General features: G+C 38.5%; 1 protein-coding gene across 1 annotated transcript in view; it reads left to right on the plus strand.

Annotated features, from left to right (window-relative positions):
• The window catches only part of eva1c (eva-1 homolog C (C. elegans)), a 150753-nt gene extending 131792 nt beyond the window's left edge, over positions 1 to 18961 (plus strand). The window contains exons 7-9 of the mRNA XM_072585499.1: positions 2161 to 2235; positions 8535 to 8627; positions 11305 to 18961. Coding sequence (XP_072441600.1) covers positions 2161 to 2235; positions 8535 to 8627; positions 11305 to 11705 — 569 coding nt within the window. The 3' untranslated portion in view covers positions 11706 to 18961. The remainder of the gene's footprint in view (positions 1 to 2160; positions 2236 to 8534; positions 8628 to 11304) is intronic.
• Positions 18962 to 19866: the final 905 nt, after the last annotated feature.

The raw sequence follows: 19866 nt of genomic DNA on the forward strand, positions 1-19866 counted from the left end.
GAAAGGCAAAGATCATTGGATGCCAACAATCACAGCCATCTACCAGTGCCAGAGTTTCTCCCTGATCCTCAATGACTTGAGCTTTTTTAGGGCTCCATGATGCCACACTCAGTCAAATGTGCCTTGATGTCAAGGCTGTCAATCTCACCTTTGGAATTATCTCTTTTGTCAATGTTTGGACTAAAGTTGTACTGAGGTTTGAAGCTATGTGGGCTTGGTGGAAGTCAATTGATGATGAATGAGAAGGCTTCTGGTGATGAGGTGCCACTTAGCAGTGCTGTCCAGAACACTTTCAGTTACTTTGGCGATTTTTGAGAATAAAATAAGGAGGTGGTAATTGGTTATGTAGGATTATTCCCACTTTTTGTGGACAGGACACATCTGATCAATTTTATATGGGTAAATTTGTCCTAGTTTTCGTGGACAAAGAAAACTGAACAATTTTTTGTCAGGTGCATGCCATTATTGTATCTGCAGTGGGACAACTGGATTGGATACTTTGGAACACTAGCTAGAACTACAGGCCTGGACACCCATTCAATGTGACTGGCATCATCAGTGGCAAATTTGACAAGATCGCCTATCCTAACAAATAGGCAAAAGTGAGGACTGCAGATGTTGGAAATCAGAGTCTAGATTAGAGTGGTGCTGGAAAAGCACAGCCGCTCAAGCAGCATCCGAGAAGCAAGAAAATTGACATTTCAGGCATAAACCCTTCATCAGGGCATCTATCCTAACAAATAGCTCACCAGTCCTGGTGTTAAGTATTTGTGGGCACTTGACAGAGAGCTCCAGCAAATGTCTCCAGCAGAGTTCTTGAAGGAGCAGAAGGAAAGAAGTTCAGGGCAGTGATCATTTCTAAAGTATGGACTGTAATCAGTATTATTTGTTCCAGCAGATTACAATTATCTGCCACCATCTGATGCCAAACCCTGACTATCATAAGGTTTATCCTACTTGGTTAGTATGGACTCCTGTAAGCTGTACCTCTGAATTCATCCCCGTCTCCTTTGAAACAGTAGGTCCATGCAGAGGCAGCTGTTGTCACTTCTGCTGGTGTACACCCTGCCGCATTTTTCTGTATCTAATGCTGTTGATGCTGCTGGTCATCTTGATCCCCATCCAAGTTGTAAATTAAAACCACATGAGCAGTGTACTTCAGTGTACTCTCATGAGTTTCAGTTACATGCAGAAGTCACAATTTGGAGCCAATTTCCAACATGCAATCAATTTCACACTTTTAACTCCCAGCTTCTCCCAAACTCCCACACTCATACTGTTAAAACTCACCCTAAGGCAAGAGAGAGTTCATAGAAAAGGAATATAGGTTTAGAGGGGAGCAGAGATTTTCAGGATGATGCTGTTCTGGCTGGTGGTGAGGATGTTTTAATGATGATGGTGGTGATGGTGATGAAAGTTTTAAATTGGAGGTTTTGGAGACCAGAGCGAAGATTGGGATCTTCACAGGAGTATAGGATGAGTTGAAGCTCATTGGAAAAGAGAATGGAAAACTAACCAAGGTAATATTGGGATCATTGAGTCTGGAGACAAAAACGGAATGGATAAAGTTTTCATCAGTGAATGGACTAAGTTTGGAACAGGTGACAATAACATTTTATTACATTTTTAATAGGTCTTAATCTGCTGTCTTTGAAATTGAAGCTATATTTAGGAGTATAATGAATTTGTGCACTGATTATTTTTTTCCTTGCAATGTAAATAGGAAAACTGAATCCTGTCACTGTAACAAATTGTATATTGTTTGTTCATTTATTTTATGTAATCTAAGCTGATTGCACATTTGAAATTATGCCTTGTGTTGGAGGAATGTTTTTCAGTCTGCCAATGGCAGTGTATTCAGTAGCTGATATATGTAGCAAAGCTATCATCCCTCAGTCCTGCACTTGGTTAACTCGATATTGGAGTATAAAAAAGTCATCATGGTTCATGAGGGACATGGGAACCATTTATGGGAGAGACCACTAATGCAGAACTTGAAAGAAGAAAATCTTATTTGCATCTGAAATATGCCAGTAAAAGACCATCTACAGTAACATGTGGTCTGAGAATAATGTCTGCTTCATAAGCTACAAGACTTGCCAAAGACTGTAATTGCTGGTTTTTAATTTAACTGAAGTTTCTTTTTAAAATCTTTTTCAGTTTCCAAACTGTTACTACAGGAAGCTGATCCAAATTTCTCTGGTCTTACACCTTCATGGGTTTATAATGAAAATGGTAGGTTTACTGTCTATTGCTGCTTCTATTACATCCTAATCACTGCCAATACTACTACAGAGGAACCTTGATTATCCGAACGAGATGGGTAGACACTATTTCGTTCGGATAATTGATTATTCGGTGAATTGATTCAATGCCTCTCTTCTCCGTGTTGGTGTTTTCTGAAGTTTCCTTTTTCCTCGCAGTGCCTGTCTTGCTCCCTCTCTGTCTCAGGGTTTGTTTCTGAGCAGACACACACTTGTGTGTAAGGGACCAACAGCATTGCTGAAGATCCCCCCCTCGCCCCAATCAGTTCAATAGGATTGACACAGTCAGCACTTGCTAAATCCGCTCCCCATTCAGGGGATAGGCAGCAGCACACCATGTGCAAAGGGGGGGTTTAGGGTACACCCATGTGTAGAACTCCAGAGAAAGTGTGGGGAGAGAGAGCTAGAATGCGCAGGCGGCCAGTCATTTGGAGACAGTGCCTGGGCTCCCATTGATGTCTAGGACTGTTCTTGGCAGCATTCCTGTAAGCGGGTTCATTTTAATCTTGTAAACAAAAGATGTGAACAGTATTGAAATACATTTTTGATATAATTAGGACCTTGAGATCTTCTTCGGATAATCCGAAATATGGATAATTGATATTCGGATAATCAAGGTTCCTCTGGATTTGAAACACTTGCTAACATTAGTTGACGCATTATTTATATATAGCTGACCAACAACAAAAAGCACATACACAACAGACACTATTTCAAAGCATGGGTGAAATTAATCTAGCCCCTCGAAAGAGGAAACATGGTTGTCAAGCCCACTTAATGACTGCAGAGGCTAAGTGTCAGTCTGCCAGTGGTGGGAAAATCACCCACAGTGGAGTTGGGAGGTGGGAAGGGGTTGATGCAAAAAGTGAGCCCTGTGCCTTTGCATTGGTGGTAGCTTGGAGATTAAGTAGAATTTGCATGGCTGTCCTGTGTTTCCAGAAGAAGGCAAAGCAAGCCCTGTTGTACTGGGAAGCAGTGTACTCAATAGAAAGGTCCCTCTTTGTCAGCCACATAGTGCTCAATTGAGGAACTCAACACTTGGAAAGACAGGGGGCCGCTGAAAGCAGCCCATTGTTTATTTGGGTCTGAAACAATCTGAGAAAGGTTAATACTAACTAGTACTATCCATTGCGATAACATCACGAGGGTTTTGAAAGACCGGGTCCTCCCAACAGTCTCTGAAATAATATATACCATATTAGATTAGATTCTTTACAATGTGGAAACAGCCCCTTCAGCCCAACAAGTCCACACCGACCTTCCAAAGAGTGCCCCACCCAGACTAATTTCCCTCTGACTAATGCACCTAACACTATGGGTAATTTAGCATAGCCAATTCACCTAACCTACACATCTTTGGACTGTGGGAGAAAACGTGCAAACTCCACACCAACAGTCACCCAGGGCTGGGATCGAACCTGGGACCCTGGTGCTGTGAGGCTACAGTGCTAACCACTGAGCCGCCATGCCACCCATATCCTTGTAGCATGTACTGTACATGCTTGCAGAGGCGCAATAAACTATATGCTGTTTACTACAAGATATTCATGTAGTTAGACCAGAAGTGGCAATCCTCATTTATACTAGACTATATGGACTGCGGAGAAACATATGACTAGAAAGTATTGATGGCAGTGTCTACAACATAGTGAGCAATGGAGCTGATTTGAAAATTTGCTTTAGCTTCATTTTAAATAGTAATCACCAATGGATAGTACCTGAAGACTGATTGACATACACATGCCCCACAGTGAGTGTGAAGATCATCGGTGGATACCTGAAAATCTGACGAACCCAAAAAAGAAAATCTTGCAGCAACTCCTCTCTGATGCACACTTCAAAGGACAACAGCAAGCATTTTTGGAATGATAAGAGGTGCACCGCTACAGAGGAAATCTGCATTTCCAAACTGTAGGTACAGGCTGAATTGCGAAGCGGTCTATAGGAGCTGTCCCGTGACCATGTTGAGCTGGCCATTGGGGATTACATTAGTCAAAAAATAAAAGTCCCTGAAATGAAAGGGAAACCTTAAATAGTGCAACAATTCAAGCTGAACAGCCGAGAATTTAAATAAGCTGAGTTAGAGTTCAGCCTGACACTGCCAAAGTGCACAAAAAAAACAGAAGTAGCAGGTACAAGACAGAAACTCAAACTGGAATCAGAGAGTCAGGGCTATCACAAATTTACCAATTAAAATTGCATAAGCACTGGGTAAATTAAATATTTAAGCAGTCCTGATCTAACAGGTGAAATCTCTTGGAAGTCTTCAATAAAGCCATGATAAAGGGAAAATCCCCATTTCAGCCACAAAATGCAGGAAAATTCTCCATTACACGAAAGCACAGATGAACCAGCTTCACTGCAAAATAAAGATCTTTCAACCAGATAAAGATCCAACCACATTGGGGAACCTGGCTTTAGAAAAAAAAAGTATTGCCTGGAAGATTTAATTTCAGAAATGAGCCAAATAGTGCACAACATTGGGTATCCTAGAGAAAGCAATTCTTGAAGTATAATAATGATTTTGAAACAGATGCTGTCAGGAGCTGACCAAGTAAGTACACTTTTGTGTAGAATGGAGTGTAGCAGATGTTATAACTCAGTGGAGTGTAAAAGAATCAACAGATAAAATTGAAGAAATATCAAAAGGTTTTGGCAATCATTTCAACCGCTGACATAGTAAAATTCCTGAATGAGAAGATTCGCAGCATCCAGAGGATTCCACCAGTGATTTTGTTAATGGCCTCCACAAACTAGTGGAGAGATGTGAATATAGTGATTTATATCCTGAATTCATAAAGAGCCAAACTGTGATAGGCATTGATGATAACTTGTCAGATCTATAACAGCCCAAAAATTATTCAAATAGTGAGTAAAGCAGAGGTCCTGAATCAATTCTAAGAGAAGATCAAATTTGGTACAGGAGCTCATCAGAAAGATACAGATAAGCCATACATGTATAGGACAGTACAGAACTTGAGTTGTGCTGGAAACAAGTTATATTTTAATCAAAGCTTTGCATCTTGCATTCATCAAGAAAATTCCTGATACATCAATTCAAAGCGAAAATCAATATTGATGCTGCATGAGAGATAAGTGCTGGTTGGTTAGCAAGTAGACTCTGATTGGTCAATGTGTTGGAAATTGTCTTGATGAGTACAAGGCAAAAAGCTTTGACAAAATTTGTCTTTTCAGCAATACATTGACAGTCCTTGCAAATGCTATGGAACAAAAAAAATCTCACCGGCTCAAACTATGCCCAGCTATTAATGTTCTTTTATTATAACACTTTTGCTATAAAAACAACTTTCAGAAAATATCTCAAAGCAGGACGCAGCCACAGAAAAACAAAATATCAAAGAGTTATCTGCACAAAGATAGAACATTAGAACAATTACTAGAAGATAGAAAGTTTCCTATGGGAAGCAGGTGATCCAGCCCTGACATTTCTGGATATGCCATGGCATCTTGTGAATTTCAAATTAGACACTGGAGCAAATGTCATCGTATTACTGGATGGTGAAACTTGATTTGAAAATTATACTCTCAGGCTGACAGAAATGCAACCAACTGGTCCAATAGACCTAACACTTTAATACTAAAATATATGCTACAAACAACTCCCTGACATATTGGACACAAAAAAAGAGAAGACCTAAAAGTACTTCACAACCTAGAATTCTCACTTGAGTTGAAATCTATATATAGTCATCAATTTCATTCAACAGACGGAAGAGGTTAAAGTATAAAACATCAAAAAACAGCTGGTAAATATTTTACACAGCTAGATAGCTCATGGCAGAACATAATCTTAAAGCAGAATTCCCTGAGTTAACTGCATTGGGATAAGAAATTTAGTTATTTAATTTCAATGACATGGAAAGCTGGGACTGTACTGGCTTAGTGGAAATGTTTTTCACTGCTGTCAATGCTCAACAGTGTTCAGACTCCCAAGATCCAACAAGGCTTGCAAGGGAACACAAACAAAGAGACAACTCATGAACCATATATCCCACTTGAGATAACTTAAAAATCTATAACTGAAGTAACTCAAATTGCAACATTGCTTAGTGAACAACTTGTTATGAAAAGAGTCAAGTATAACATTAGAAGCCAAAGTGACTTGGAAGAAACAAGTTCAAGCAGAATATTTGACCTCCTTGTCTTCCACAGGAGAACCCCGTACAGTAATGGAGATCATACCAAGCAAGAATGTACTCTTCAAGTAAAACAACTGAGGAAGTGAACAAACTGGTTTCACCAATAATTCAATTGTTGAGGGTGAACAAAAAATTCCAAACTATTTAATAAATTGAAGTAATAGTTCTACCTCCTCCAGCACAGAACTGTAGGCTGATTGAGACTGACACAGATTGACAATGTGATATATTCAGCTCCATAAGAGTCACCAACTAAGAAGGGACTACCAATGTCCACAGGTTCAAGGTACTGCAAAGAAAAAAAAACTGCCTGGTTGAACAAGGCCCAAATCCTCCATGAAAGAAGTTCGACAGATTAAAAATCCTTCCGTCAGAGAGAACTCCAAGCCTCAGACCATCAGAAAGACAGTCAAAGGCAACAAATTACCATTCTTCCAAGTTTGTGGAGAACATAGCCAGGGAGAACAATGAATCCTCCAAATCATCTGACTTTGGATAAACAAAGATTGGAGTGAGTCAGGTTGTGATTAATGTAATTATATAAACTTACTGGCTATACTGCCTGAGTGGAAATGTTTTTCACTGCTGTCAACCCTCAACAGTGTTCAGATTCACAAGATCCAGCAAGGCTTGCAAGGAAACACAAACAAAGAGACAGCTATGAACCATATATCCATAAATTTATATGATGTAATTATATAACTGAATAGAAGTGATGTAATAAAACAAGCATGAAGCATTATAAAGGCAGTAGGAATATACTTAAGTGCGAAATCAGGAGGGCAAAAAAGGGGACATGAGATAGCTTTGGCAAATAGAGTTAAGGAGAATCCAAAAGGTTTTTACAAATACATTAAGGACAAAAGGGTAACTAGGGAGAGAATAGGGCCCCTCAAAGATCAGGAAGGCGGCCTTTATGTGGAGCTGCAGGAGATGGGGGTGATACTAAATGAGTATTTTGTGTCAGTATTTACTGTGGAAAAGGACATGAAGATATAGAATATAAGGAAATAGATGGTGATATCTTGAAAAATGTCAATATTACAGCAGAAGAAGTGCTGGATGTCTTGAAACGCATAAAAGTGGATAAATCCCCAGGACGTGATCAAGTGTACCCTTGAACTCTGTGGGAAGCTAAGGAAGTGATTGCTGAGCCTCTTACTGAGATATTTGTATCATTTTTAGTCACAGGTGAGCTTCCGGATGACTGGGGGTTGGCGAACATGGTGCCACTGTTTATGAAGGACAAGCCAGGAAACTATAGACCAGTGAGCCTGACGTCGGTGGTGGGCAAGTTGTTGGAGGGAATCCTCAGGGACAGAATGTACATATATTTGGAAAGGCAATGACTGATTTGGGATAGTCAGCATGGCTTTGTGCATGGGAAATCATGTCTCACAAACTTGATTGAGTTTTTTGAAGAATTATCAAGGAGGACTGATGAGGGCAGAGTGGTAGATATGATCCATATGGACTTCAGTAAGGCATTCCACAAGGTTCCCCATGGGAGACTGGTTAGCAAGGCTAGATCTTATGGAATATAGGGAGAACTAGCCATTTGGATACAGAACTGGCTCAAAGGTAGAAGACAGAGGGTGGTGGTGGAGGGTTGTTTTTCAGACTGGAGGCCTGTGACCAGTGGAGTGCCACAAGGATCAGTGCTGGGTTCTCTACTTTTTGTATTTTACATAAATGATTTGGATGTGAGCATAAGAGGTATAATTAGTAAGTTTGCAGATGACACCAAAATTGGAGGGGTAGTAGACAGCGAAGAGGGTTACCTCAGGTTACAATGGGATCTTGATCAGGTGGGCCACTGGGCTGAGAAGTGGCAGATGAAGTTTAATTTAGATAAAAGTGAGGTGCTGCATTTTAGAAAAGCAAATCCCTGTGATTCAACTAAAGATCTTGTAACATTATTCAAAGAAGTGTAAGTAGCTTTCCATAACTCAACGTCACCAGTAACACCACTACAAAAAACATTAACTGGAGATTTATCTGTCTGTGGAATCTTGCTATATACTTTGTTTTCAACGTAAGTAATTAATTGCATGTAAAAATTTGCGTGTAGCAAAATTTATAAATTTTTTAAATCTTTTTGTATTTATAGCCAATAAATCTTTGCGTCCTCAAGAATCCAGCTTTTCTTTGAAAGAAGGCAAAATTGTTATCAGCACCCTGGTTACATTTGCTTACATCAAAAGTAGGTATACAGTATTTTGGTGTATATTAGTTGATATTGTTGGAAGAGTATATTTCATGGCAATTCAGTTCCTCCTTATTTACTCGATCAGGACATTTTACTTGCAAATGCTCAAAGAAGACACAATTTGTCAAAGCTTTTCACTCATTTTGGATTAAAACGTTTTGATTTGAAGACCATAGGAAATAGGAACAGCCCATCAAGCCTGTTCCACGATTCAGTAGGATCATGGCTAATCCGATATTCCTCGCATCCATTTTCCTGAGTTTTCCCCAATACCTTTGATTCCCATATGGATCAAGAATCTATCACAGCCTTTACAAAATGTGTATTTTTAAAACATTATTCAAGTTCTGTGTGACCAAATTAACATTTATCCACCTTAGTATCCTCAACCCAATATAATCGCAGTTTTGAACTTTTGAATTGATCTGGTCCCAACAGCCATAAAGGCAAGTTTCAAATTTCCATAAGACTTTGTGTGAAGGAACGCTTTATGACTTCACTTTGGACAAGTTTAGTTCTAGTTTTAAGATTATGGATGTCCCCTCCATCCCATTGGAAGAAATAGTTTTATCTAACCACCCTATCAAATCAGATCATTACCGTAAGCATGTCAATTAGATCACTTTTTAATTTTCTATAGTCCAGAGAATGTACATAGAAGCAAATGTTTTAAGTAGTAAATCATTCAACTACTTGAACATGTTCTGCTATTCATCAAACTCATGGTTGATGTGTTTGTCCCATTCCCCCTATCCTTAATATATTTTGATTCCCTTGCCCAAAGGAATAAGGTGTTTCTATGTGCAAGTTCTTATGTGTTTTCTCATGCAATTCTCTGCTACACTTCTCACTATGTATGCACCGTGTCTTTATGGCACTACACTCACGCTACCACCAGCACTTGAAGTACTCACCCACCAGTGCTGGGAACTTCCAGGTCTTCTGTCACTGACGTTATATTTAAAGTTTAGCTGTGCACCAGATCAAGGCTACCGGCCACAATTAGCCATTCACAACATACATACTGCAAGAGAAACGCAAATGAACAGTATATAAATGACATGGGTGACACTTCTTTGGAAGTAGAAGCTCACATTCATAAATATATTGCTACTTTACATTGTTGCCTGTCTGATCAATTGTCATATTAACTGCAGTTACACAGGGTACCCACCTTTAGGACCATACTATGTTAGAACTCTCTCCCTCTGCTACTGTTTCCCTATTGCTCAACATAGTGTAACATCTTGTCATTTTTCAATGTGGAGGGTGGGGGTGGGCGGCCATCCCACCTTGGAAAGCCTACAAACAGTTGAAAATGTTAACTTTAATTGTACAATACGAAAGCAAAAGAACACAATCTACGTTCCCTTCTGGGCATACTTCCTAGGAACCCTCCAACCACAAGGGATGAACTCAGATTTCTCCAGTTTCCTCATTTCCCGTCCCCCCACCTTGTCTCAGTCCCAACCCTCGAACTCAGCACCACCTTCCTAACCTGCAATCTTCTTCCTGACCTCTCTACCCCACCCCCACTCCGGCCTATCACCCTCACCTTAACCTCCTTCCACCTATCGCATTTCCAACGCCCCTCCACCAAGTCCCTCTTCCCTACCTTTTATCTTAGCCTGCTTGGCACACTTTCCTCATTCCTGAAGAAGGGCTCATGCCCGAAATGTCGATTCTCCTGCTCCTTGGATGCTGCCTGACCTGCTGTGCTTTTCCAGCAACACATTTTAAGCTCTTATAACTGTGTGACTTGCTAGTCATTTCAGAGGGCAGTTAAGAGACAACCATATTGTGATAGTCTGGAGTCACATATAAGACAGCAGTTACCCTCCCGATGGAGAACCAGATGAACTTTTACGACACCTGACAGTGATGTCATGGTTGTCTTTAGTGCATTAATTCCAGATTTTTATTAATTTCAAATGCCATCCTCTGCCATGAATATTAAATGAGTCTCTGAATTAGTTATCCAGCAACAGTGTCACTAGAGCATCACTCCCTCCATAGTTCTCAGCCACATTCTTTGGAATTGTGCAGCAACACTCTGTGAAGGGCTATTCCTGACTGCCATTTTTGACCCAATGCTGGACTTTAAATGTATCACCGGCAGTAGGCGAGCCAGAAGGTTCTGGCTGTGGCGAGCACTTCCACCTCGGCTGGATGCAAGATAGCAGGAGCACATACCTTAGGGACATGATGCATGGGAAATCAGGTGGAGAATGGCATGAGATAGCTTGTTAGAACTCCTGGGAAGAAACCCTTCATGAAACTCCCCGTGAAATTAACACAATTGATTCTTAGTACATTTCAGCCCATCATTATCAAGACTGTCAGGAATGTAAAGCTGGTTTTAGCAATCTGTATTCATAATTTAATCTTTTTAATCCTGGGACAATTCTTGTGAGTCTATGCTATTCCTTCAGCAAATTCAATCCTTCCTGAACTATTCCTGTATATATATTTCAATATAAGGCTTCTCTTGGTTGTTCTGAATACGTATCATCACTTTACAGGTTTCCAAATTAAATTTTATATCTAATGTTTGAAACCTCTTCATTATATGGAACATTATTTTCAGATCTTTGAAGAGTATATTGTGTTTTTTTTGTGCAAGATCATGGATGTTTATATCACATGTTTGCAAAATGTTTCTGTGTTGCAGATAATCCAGAAATGGTTGGTTTGTTGTTTGTATCCAGTGTCTGCATTGGCTTGATCTTCACATTGTGCGTACTAGTGATTCGAGTGTCCTGCCGACCAGATCTACAAAAGATTTGCAACAAGAACTCTAATGATAGGAAAATGGATTGTTGTCAGGATGAGAATGGAGATGAGGGTAACAGTAATGATGATGAAGATGAAAGCAGTGATGATAATGAAGAAAGTTCCTTGGACTTCACCTTTGAAGGATTAACAAAACTCTACAGGATAACAGGATCTAACATCAATGAAGCAGCAGAGATTGCTGAACGCATAGAACGTCGAGATAGGATTATACAAGAAATCTGGATGAATGGAGGTTCAGAACTGCCTGTGATTAGGAATCTTAACCAGTATTATTGATAACTAAAGATATGAAAATCATCGGTGTAGAGGAATTTGGCAGTTTATTATTGTGGACACGTCACAGCATAGCTTTTATTATAACTGCAAAACACTTTGTTTTAATTTCTATTGATCACTTTAGTTACGGTTCCTTCTGTGAAGGAAATTAATTAATGTAAAATGTGTTAAGTAAAGTTACAAATGAATATTTTTAACAGGGTGACATCTTTTAGCCAGACCTCAACTTCCAAGAAAGCACTGTGAACAATTCATTTAGTTTACTGTAAGTTTAAAAGTTTCGAACACTGTGCAATCCAGGCATCTCAATATTGAATCAGGTTAGTTTTGCATCATTGCCATTCTAAAGCTGATTTATTCCATCTTTGATAAAATCAGATCGGATTCCTTAGATTTAGTGATGCAAATGTTACTCATAGTCTGAATAACAGCAACGAAAAGCTAAAGGATTAGTGAATAGTTTCAGTGTACCATATCCTTATAATCAATTTGACCTTTCTGCTAAAAATATAGTTTTGTTCATAACAAATCATCTTTGAATATTTTCAATGTATCTAATTCCTAAAGGCAGCAATGTAAATATTGATACTTCCAATCTACTTCTTTTGTAAAGAAATGCCACTTTTCTTTTCACTGGTTGAGATTTGATGATAATATTTTGATTGAGGAGGTAAAACACCTATTGACATTTAAGTATCATTAATCCACAATGTGTATGTCGGGTTGAATTATACAAGATGCAGATGCTGCTACAAGTGGTTTAAAAGAATATATTTATAGCCAAAACTTATATTTTGTTCTTTTTGTAAAATAGTCATCTAACAAATTGAGAGTATTATGTACCAAATGGAATATGGAAAAATCTATTCACCATTTTTTTTTTTGTATTATCCAATTCTTGCAAAGATATGAATTGAGAGCAGAAATATCCATTTGATCCCTCAAAGCCACTCTACCATCTGTAAGACTGTGACTGATCTGTTTTGCTTCACATTCCACATTCCCCTCTATCATTGATAACCTTGTATCTCTTGACAAACAAAAACCCATTAATCTCCACTTGAAAAATACACAATGACTCCACCTCCAACACCACCAGAGGCAGCGAGTTCAAAAGTTGGACAACTTTTAAGAGAAAAAAAATTCTCCTCACCTCTCTACCAGAAGAGTGACTCTTCAAATGCTGTCTCCTAGTCTAGAGTCATGCACATCAGGAAATATCCTTTCCAAATCCATCTTCTCAAGACGGTTCAGAAACTTGTATACTTAAACCACGTCTCCTCTCATCCTTCTAATCTCCAGCAGATACGAGTCGAGAGTGTAGTGCTGGAAAAAACACACAGGTCAGGCAGCATCCGAAGGAGCAAGAGAATCGACGTTTTGGGCATAAGCCCTTCATCTTCAATGCCCAAAATGTCGATACTCCTGCTCCTCAACTGCTGCCTGTCCTGCTGGGCTTTTCTCGAACCATACTCTCGACTCTGATCTCCAGCATCTGCAGTCCTCACTTTCTTCCAGTAAATATAAGCCTAACCTTTTCTCATAAGACAACCTACTCATTCCAGCCATCAATCTAATAAATAAAGTACCACAGATGCTGGAGATGTGAAATGAAAAATGGAACATGCTTTAAAAACTCAGCACGTCTAGCAGCATCAGTGGATAGTGGAATAGTGAATACTTCAAGTCCAGCACAACCTTTGGTGAGAACTGAAGTGGGCTGTACAATGATGGATTTTTTTTTACTGTTGACAAAGAATGGGGAAAGGGGTGATGGTGGGGAGTGTGTAGAACAGATGGTACGATTGGCCTTTATTTCAAAGGAAATGGAGTATAAAAATAGGGACTCTGATGAAGAGTTATCTAGATTCAAAACGTTAGCTTGCTTTCTCCCTATGGATGCTGCCTGACCCACTGTGATCTCCAGCATGTTTTGTTTTCAGTACAGATTCCAGCATCTGCAGTAGTTTGCTCATATAAAAATGAGGAGACGTTGCAAAACCTATAGAAGATACTAATCAAACCACAGTTGGAATACTGTGAACAGTTTTGGTTCACGTTAGCTAAGGAAAGCTATACTGGCATTGTAGGTAGGCCAGAGAAATTTTACTGGACTGATGTCAGGTATGAAGAAATTTTCTTATGAGGAGAGGTTGAGTAGGTTGGCTTATATTCATTAGAGTTTTAAAGAATGAGAGGAAACTTATTGAAACAAATAAGATTCAGGGAGGGGCGCCCGACAACGTCAATGCAGAAATGTTTTCTTCTTGGGAATGGTTTGTTACAGACTTGGGGACAAACAGGCATCACTTCTGGATAATCATATGTATTGAACAACAGAAAAATAGTTGGTTCCATAATTTGACACGTTATTTTCCAAGAAATTGTTGAATGCATAAAATTATAAGGAGGAAAGGCAATTATAATTGTTCAAATCTGATTCTGCACATAATCAATTTAAGTAGAACCTGAAAGTTAACAACCAATACATTATTTTTAATAACATTTTATTGAAGAATTAATGAAATTTGAAAAGCAAACCAATAGATTATTGGGCTTGAAATTGAGACAGGCATTGACTTTATTTGTAACTTCATGAAGCAAATATTTTAGTACGAGATGTTCAAGGGGATAATTACAATATCCTTCCAAATTGTCAACATTCGTTTAAAGTTGTTTTTAAAAAAGCGGTGAATAATGTAAAAATGCTAGCTTTAAACTCCAGTTATACACTCAGTGATATCCCTTGGGCTTCATCAAGTAAGCTTAATTTTCTCATGATCGAATTTTGGGGAACTTAAGATTCTGCAAGAGGGCCAAATTCATTCTCCAACTTTTGTAGGAGATTATTTCAAATGAATATGACACAGGGTGAAATGTACCCATTTTGCATTCTACTTTTGTTGTGTTTGGCCAAATGAAAGCATCTCCATGAAATCTCTCATCTTAAATTTCACTCCTCAATTTTTATATATGTCTAAGATTTCCCACTGTCCCATTTTGATTGCTGTTTAGTGTTCTTCTACATGCAGGATGTATTTCAGACTAGATAACTTCAAATGAAAACTGGATAGACTTGTCAAAGCTTGCATCAAGCAGACATCTGCTAGCATTTATGGTCAAAATGCATAGATGAAGATTGGACATTTCAATAAAGTACTGTCAGATGATCAGTCCCTATAAAATAAGCAGAGAGTGGCTGCTTTCAAAGTTGAAAGAAAGATTATGGAAACAATTGCTTATGTAAAGTGTATCCAGAACCAAATTATAATTCACTTCTCCAGATCAGAGTTGTTTAGTTTTGGCACATACCAAAAATATTTCGAATACATATATACATTTCAAATATAGTGCATGAAAACAGGACCATGAGTCCCTATTCAGCCCTTCAAGTAATTTTCCCATTCCAGGAGCTTATAGAGGACCTGTATTTCAACTCCATTTAACTATTTTTAATTGCATGATCTCTTAATGCAATATTCATTGTCAGCTTCCTTAATCTTGCCAAGGATTAGATGCAATATTGCAGTAGTCACTTCTGCTATAAGTCTCATTTTTGCATTACGGTTTTACTGCTAGCAATGGAATATCAGTAAACTCCCAAACTTACACAGTCCAAAGCCAGAAGCTCACTTCTTCAGAAGAGTACTGTGAAGATGTCAACATTTTTTGGAGACTGCCTGTTGATGTCTGTCTGCCTGAGAATTACGATCCTCTCTCTCTGGCTCTTCCATCATGTCTGACTTTGCATATATTGACAGGCATGAGACAAAGCTGATGATACCCTCCTCTAGATTAAATGATTACCTGATGTGAGGTACTAGAGCATTCCCATTGGTGTATATTACCAGCTGCTTGGAGGAATAAATGAGAACCAAAGACATTGTGGAAGATAAATGAACCTTGACCACATTTAACACTAGAGTGTGAGGCTTTCAGTGACTTAGTGGTAGTAATATTGTCACAGAAATGTAAAATTTACCTTTTGATGTCATTACCTAATGAAGGTCAATGACTCTCGGTTTTTGGCATTTTCAATTGGTCTGACCATAAGAGTTTCTCGAGTGGGGAGTTCCACACTTCTTCTACTTTATATCATCTAATATTTTTGGTCTATATTAATCAGAATAATCTGTGTAGCAACTCTTCTGGGGCAAGATAGGTTACACTGCAATATGCAGAACTAAATGCAGTACACCAGATGCAGTCTAACTAAGCTGTGTCAACTCTGTCCTCACAACTAAGTACCATTCATGGGCCTTGCACTTGAGGTGTAGATGGTTGCTGAAAAATGTTGATGAGCCTTTCGAGATATAGGAAACTATTATCACAGAGTTCCCCAGACCTCAAAAGAAGAAGTTGATTCTGGTTCTGGGTTCCTTTGGTACCTGAATCTGCAGGGTACCACAGGAAGTTTATATAGTCACCCTCTATGCTGCAGTCATGAGAAGGAGAAGCACACCAACTCCCCTACTGATACTACAATATGATTCTGTCGCCAGTGATCATTAGAATAGGCTTAAATTAAATAGAAATATTCTTAACTCATTCCTTATCCAACTTATTACCCTCTGAGAATTGAAATCCAGTTGACATTGAGCTCATCAGATAGCCGCCATGACCCTCCATATTTCAGTCAGTGCTCACACATTGAGTTGGCTGCCATGCCTGAATCTTTCATGATGTGGCAAAGTTTTTCAGATACAAAAGCAGCTGTTGTACCCTGCAATAACTTAAACCAAAATTCATCAGTTTCCTTGCTTTAAAATGAAAATTCCAAATTCATTCACAGGCAGACCTTGTGACCAATGTAGTGATCACATTACTTTTGTTGTCCTTAGCAGAGAGCCTAATCTAACATGTGGGGCATAATATCTGATCTGTTGAGAATTTTCAGTCTTCTTTGGTTGTTATTTCAGATTCAAGATTAGAGTGGTGCTGGAAAAGCACAGCGGGTCAGGCAGAATCCAAGGAGCAGGAAAATCGACGTTTCAGGCAAAAGCCCTTCATCAGAAATTTGTTATTTCAGATTTCCAGCTTCGACAGTATTTTGCCATTGTATTGTGTCATGGGTAAATGCTCCATGTGATGATGTTGAACCAAATAGACCAAAAGTTACATGTCCAACGGTGTTGTTTATTTGAATATCTAGTGATCACAAATTATTAGTCAGCAGAAGAAAAGCTCCATTCTACAGTATTTTGCAGTAATTCTTGTTACAAATAATGTATGTTTGAACATCTGTGAAATGATTTCATCTCATCAATCAATCTGGCTTGATAAATGAATTTGCAGAGATTGTCTCTGGCTGCTAGTTCTATAGAAATGATAAATTCAACATGTTTTGCCCAGAAATCCAGATCAGAGGAAATGTTTAATGTCCAAACATTTTGGTTTGAGAAGAATGATAAATACGCGATTCTGCTCAACTGCAGCACTTTCCATTGTTGCACAGTTTCCCAACAATCACCATTTGATCAACACATCATTATTGAGTTGCTGTAGGCTTCCAGATCTTCAGTAAGTTGTCTAAGTAGACCCCAATGATTTGCAGAAGAATCTGATTCAGTGAAACTAATTTGAGAACTTCCAGCCCAATTACAGGCTCCGTAAATATAACTCCTCTCCTGCATCATCAGGAACAATTAGTACTTTCATTGAATTACTTTTATAAGTAGAGTAATATGTCATGATAAGGGACATGTATTGACATTTAGCAAGGATGTGGCCAGATATGGCAATTGTGCAGCGTTTTGTAAATATTTTACCGATAAAGGAATGGGAATTCTTCCCTGACAATGGGAAGAACTAGTTTTCTATCTCAATCACATCAGGACTAATTCTTTTCTCATAGGATCCTGCAACATGTTGACTATCAAGAAAGTGATAAAATTATCAGGCGAGGTGCTAGATAATCTCAACAATATAATGCTACACTATGTTGTGAAAGAGGATTCTCCAGAGAAGTTCATATGAAGGAATTCATAATAATCCATACATAGTTCTCTCCAATGAAAACCAACTACAAATTGTGGGTGTAATTCTTCAGTTACAAGATTTAATATTATATCAAATAACAGTTTAACCAAACTCTTGGCACTATCCTTCATAAAGGCCTGAAAGAACAACAAATTAAACATTCATGGTTGCATTAAGCTGATAGTTGTTATGGCAACTTGCATTATTTAAGTATTTATTTACACTTAAACCTGATGTCTTAAGTTAAATTTTATTCCAAAGATTTGCTTTACTGGGCTCGGGCAACGGTGATGATGGTATACATGATTAGCTACAATTTTTCCAAACATAACGGCAAATTTTCAAACAGAAATCTATTATTGTCAATTTTGTTTTAGTGAAAAAAGCAGTGAAGTACAGTGAAATGCTTTTCCACTGTCGCCAGGATCCTGCACCATTTAAATAGTTTTAAAAATAAGAAAAATAGAACAATATAACTTAAAGAGATTCCATCAGTCCTGAGCAAACTCAACATCAATGATGCCTGTTCCACCATCCCGCCTCCAGTGCCTTGCTGCTGTTTTCACCGGACCCAATCAACATTGAAGTCCCCACTCCTTAGACACTATCTTTCGCCCCTGGGCCAATTCTTATATCTACTGGTTCCCCTTTTTTCTATCCTGTTTGGTATCTCCTCAAAGAATTCTACTAAGTTTTCAGGCATGATTTCCCCTTCATAGTCATACTGACTCTGCTTGATTGTATTATATATTTCTAAATTATCTGCTGATACGTCCTTTATGATAGACTTTGAAGATTACGACCAATGCATTCATTACCTCTACAGTTACTTTCTTTGATATCCCAGCAGGCAACCCATTAGGTTGAGGGGACATATCAGCCTTTAGACCATTAGTTTTCCTAGTACCTCTTTTCTCTCATGATAGTTATTATATTCATTTTCTCTCCTACTGTTCTCTCTTCATTACTTAGTATTTTTTTCTGCTGTGACTACTGATGGAAAGAATTTGTTCAATTCCTCTGCCACTTGCTTGTTCCACATTATATTTTCCTTAGCCTCATTCTCTAAGGTGCTTATGTTCACATTGACCTCTCTTCAAATATTTAAATATGTTCTTCTTGTTCATTTTGATTTTACTTGCTAGTTTATCCATAAAGTTTATTTTCTCCCTTTTTTGTTAGTTTTCAAGATTTTCCCAATCCTCTGGCTTATCACTAATCTTTGCCACATTGTATGTGTTTTCTTTTAATTTGACATTCTCTTTAATTCCCTTGATTAACCAGAGTTGGTTTATCCCTTCTCTAGAATCATTCTTCTTCATTGGGATGTATCTTTGTTGCAAGACTTGAACTATTTTCTTAAACTTTTAAACCAATTAAGGCATCTTGGGACAAACCTTGGCATGGTCATCTCAGGAGATCCCTGGCAGGATGTATTCCAACTTTTAAAAAATTCATTAAAGGGATGTGGATTTTGCTGACTGGCCCAGCATTTATTGACTGTTTAAACAATCCTTAGATAAGCACATGGATGATGATGGGATAGTGTAGGGGGACGAGCTGAGAATAGTTCGCAGATCGGCTCAACATCGAGGGCCGAAGGGCCCGTTCTGTGCTGTATTGTTCTATGTGCTGTATTTCAAAATCTCCTGAGAAATGGTGGCAAGCTGTCTCCTTGAACTTCTGTAGGTGCACTCACAATTCTGTTAGAAAGAGAGTTCCAAGATTTTGATGCAGCACTGATGTAGGAATGGCAATATAGCGCCAAACCAGGATAACATTGATTATTTCAGCTTCCTACTGTCTTTGCAACTTAAAATAATATGCTGTTGATTTTTATGCACATTAAAATGTCAAGTTGATTTTGCTTATTGCTGTTAACAAAAAGACATAGGTTTCCAGAAAATTGGACAGCACTGAGTGCATAGTTCAGTACTTCTGAATAAAACACATTGGGTAGAGACTCAGTTTTGGTGATAAAGTTTCCTGCTTTTCAATCGAATGCAGTTCCAGCATTGTGGCCACAGTAATGTGGATTTTGGTTTGACAAAGGGAGGAAAAGTGTCACTTCCTAATAATGATGTTGATGTAATATATTCCACTCTATAAGGCTCCATTCTATCTGGGACTTTATGTTCTTGGCTGAAAAGCAGGCGAGAAGTGGGTGGAAATAAAATAAGTG

Source organism: Chiloscyllium punctatum, chromosome 15 (assembly GCF_047496795.1).
Source record: "Chiloscyllium punctatum isolate Juve2018m chromosome 15, sChiPun1.3, whole genome shotgun sequence".
NCBI classification, from domain to species: domain Eukaryota; kingdom Metazoa; phylum Chordata; class Chondrichthyes; order Orectolobiformes; family Hemiscylliidae; genus Chiloscyllium; species Chiloscyllium punctatum.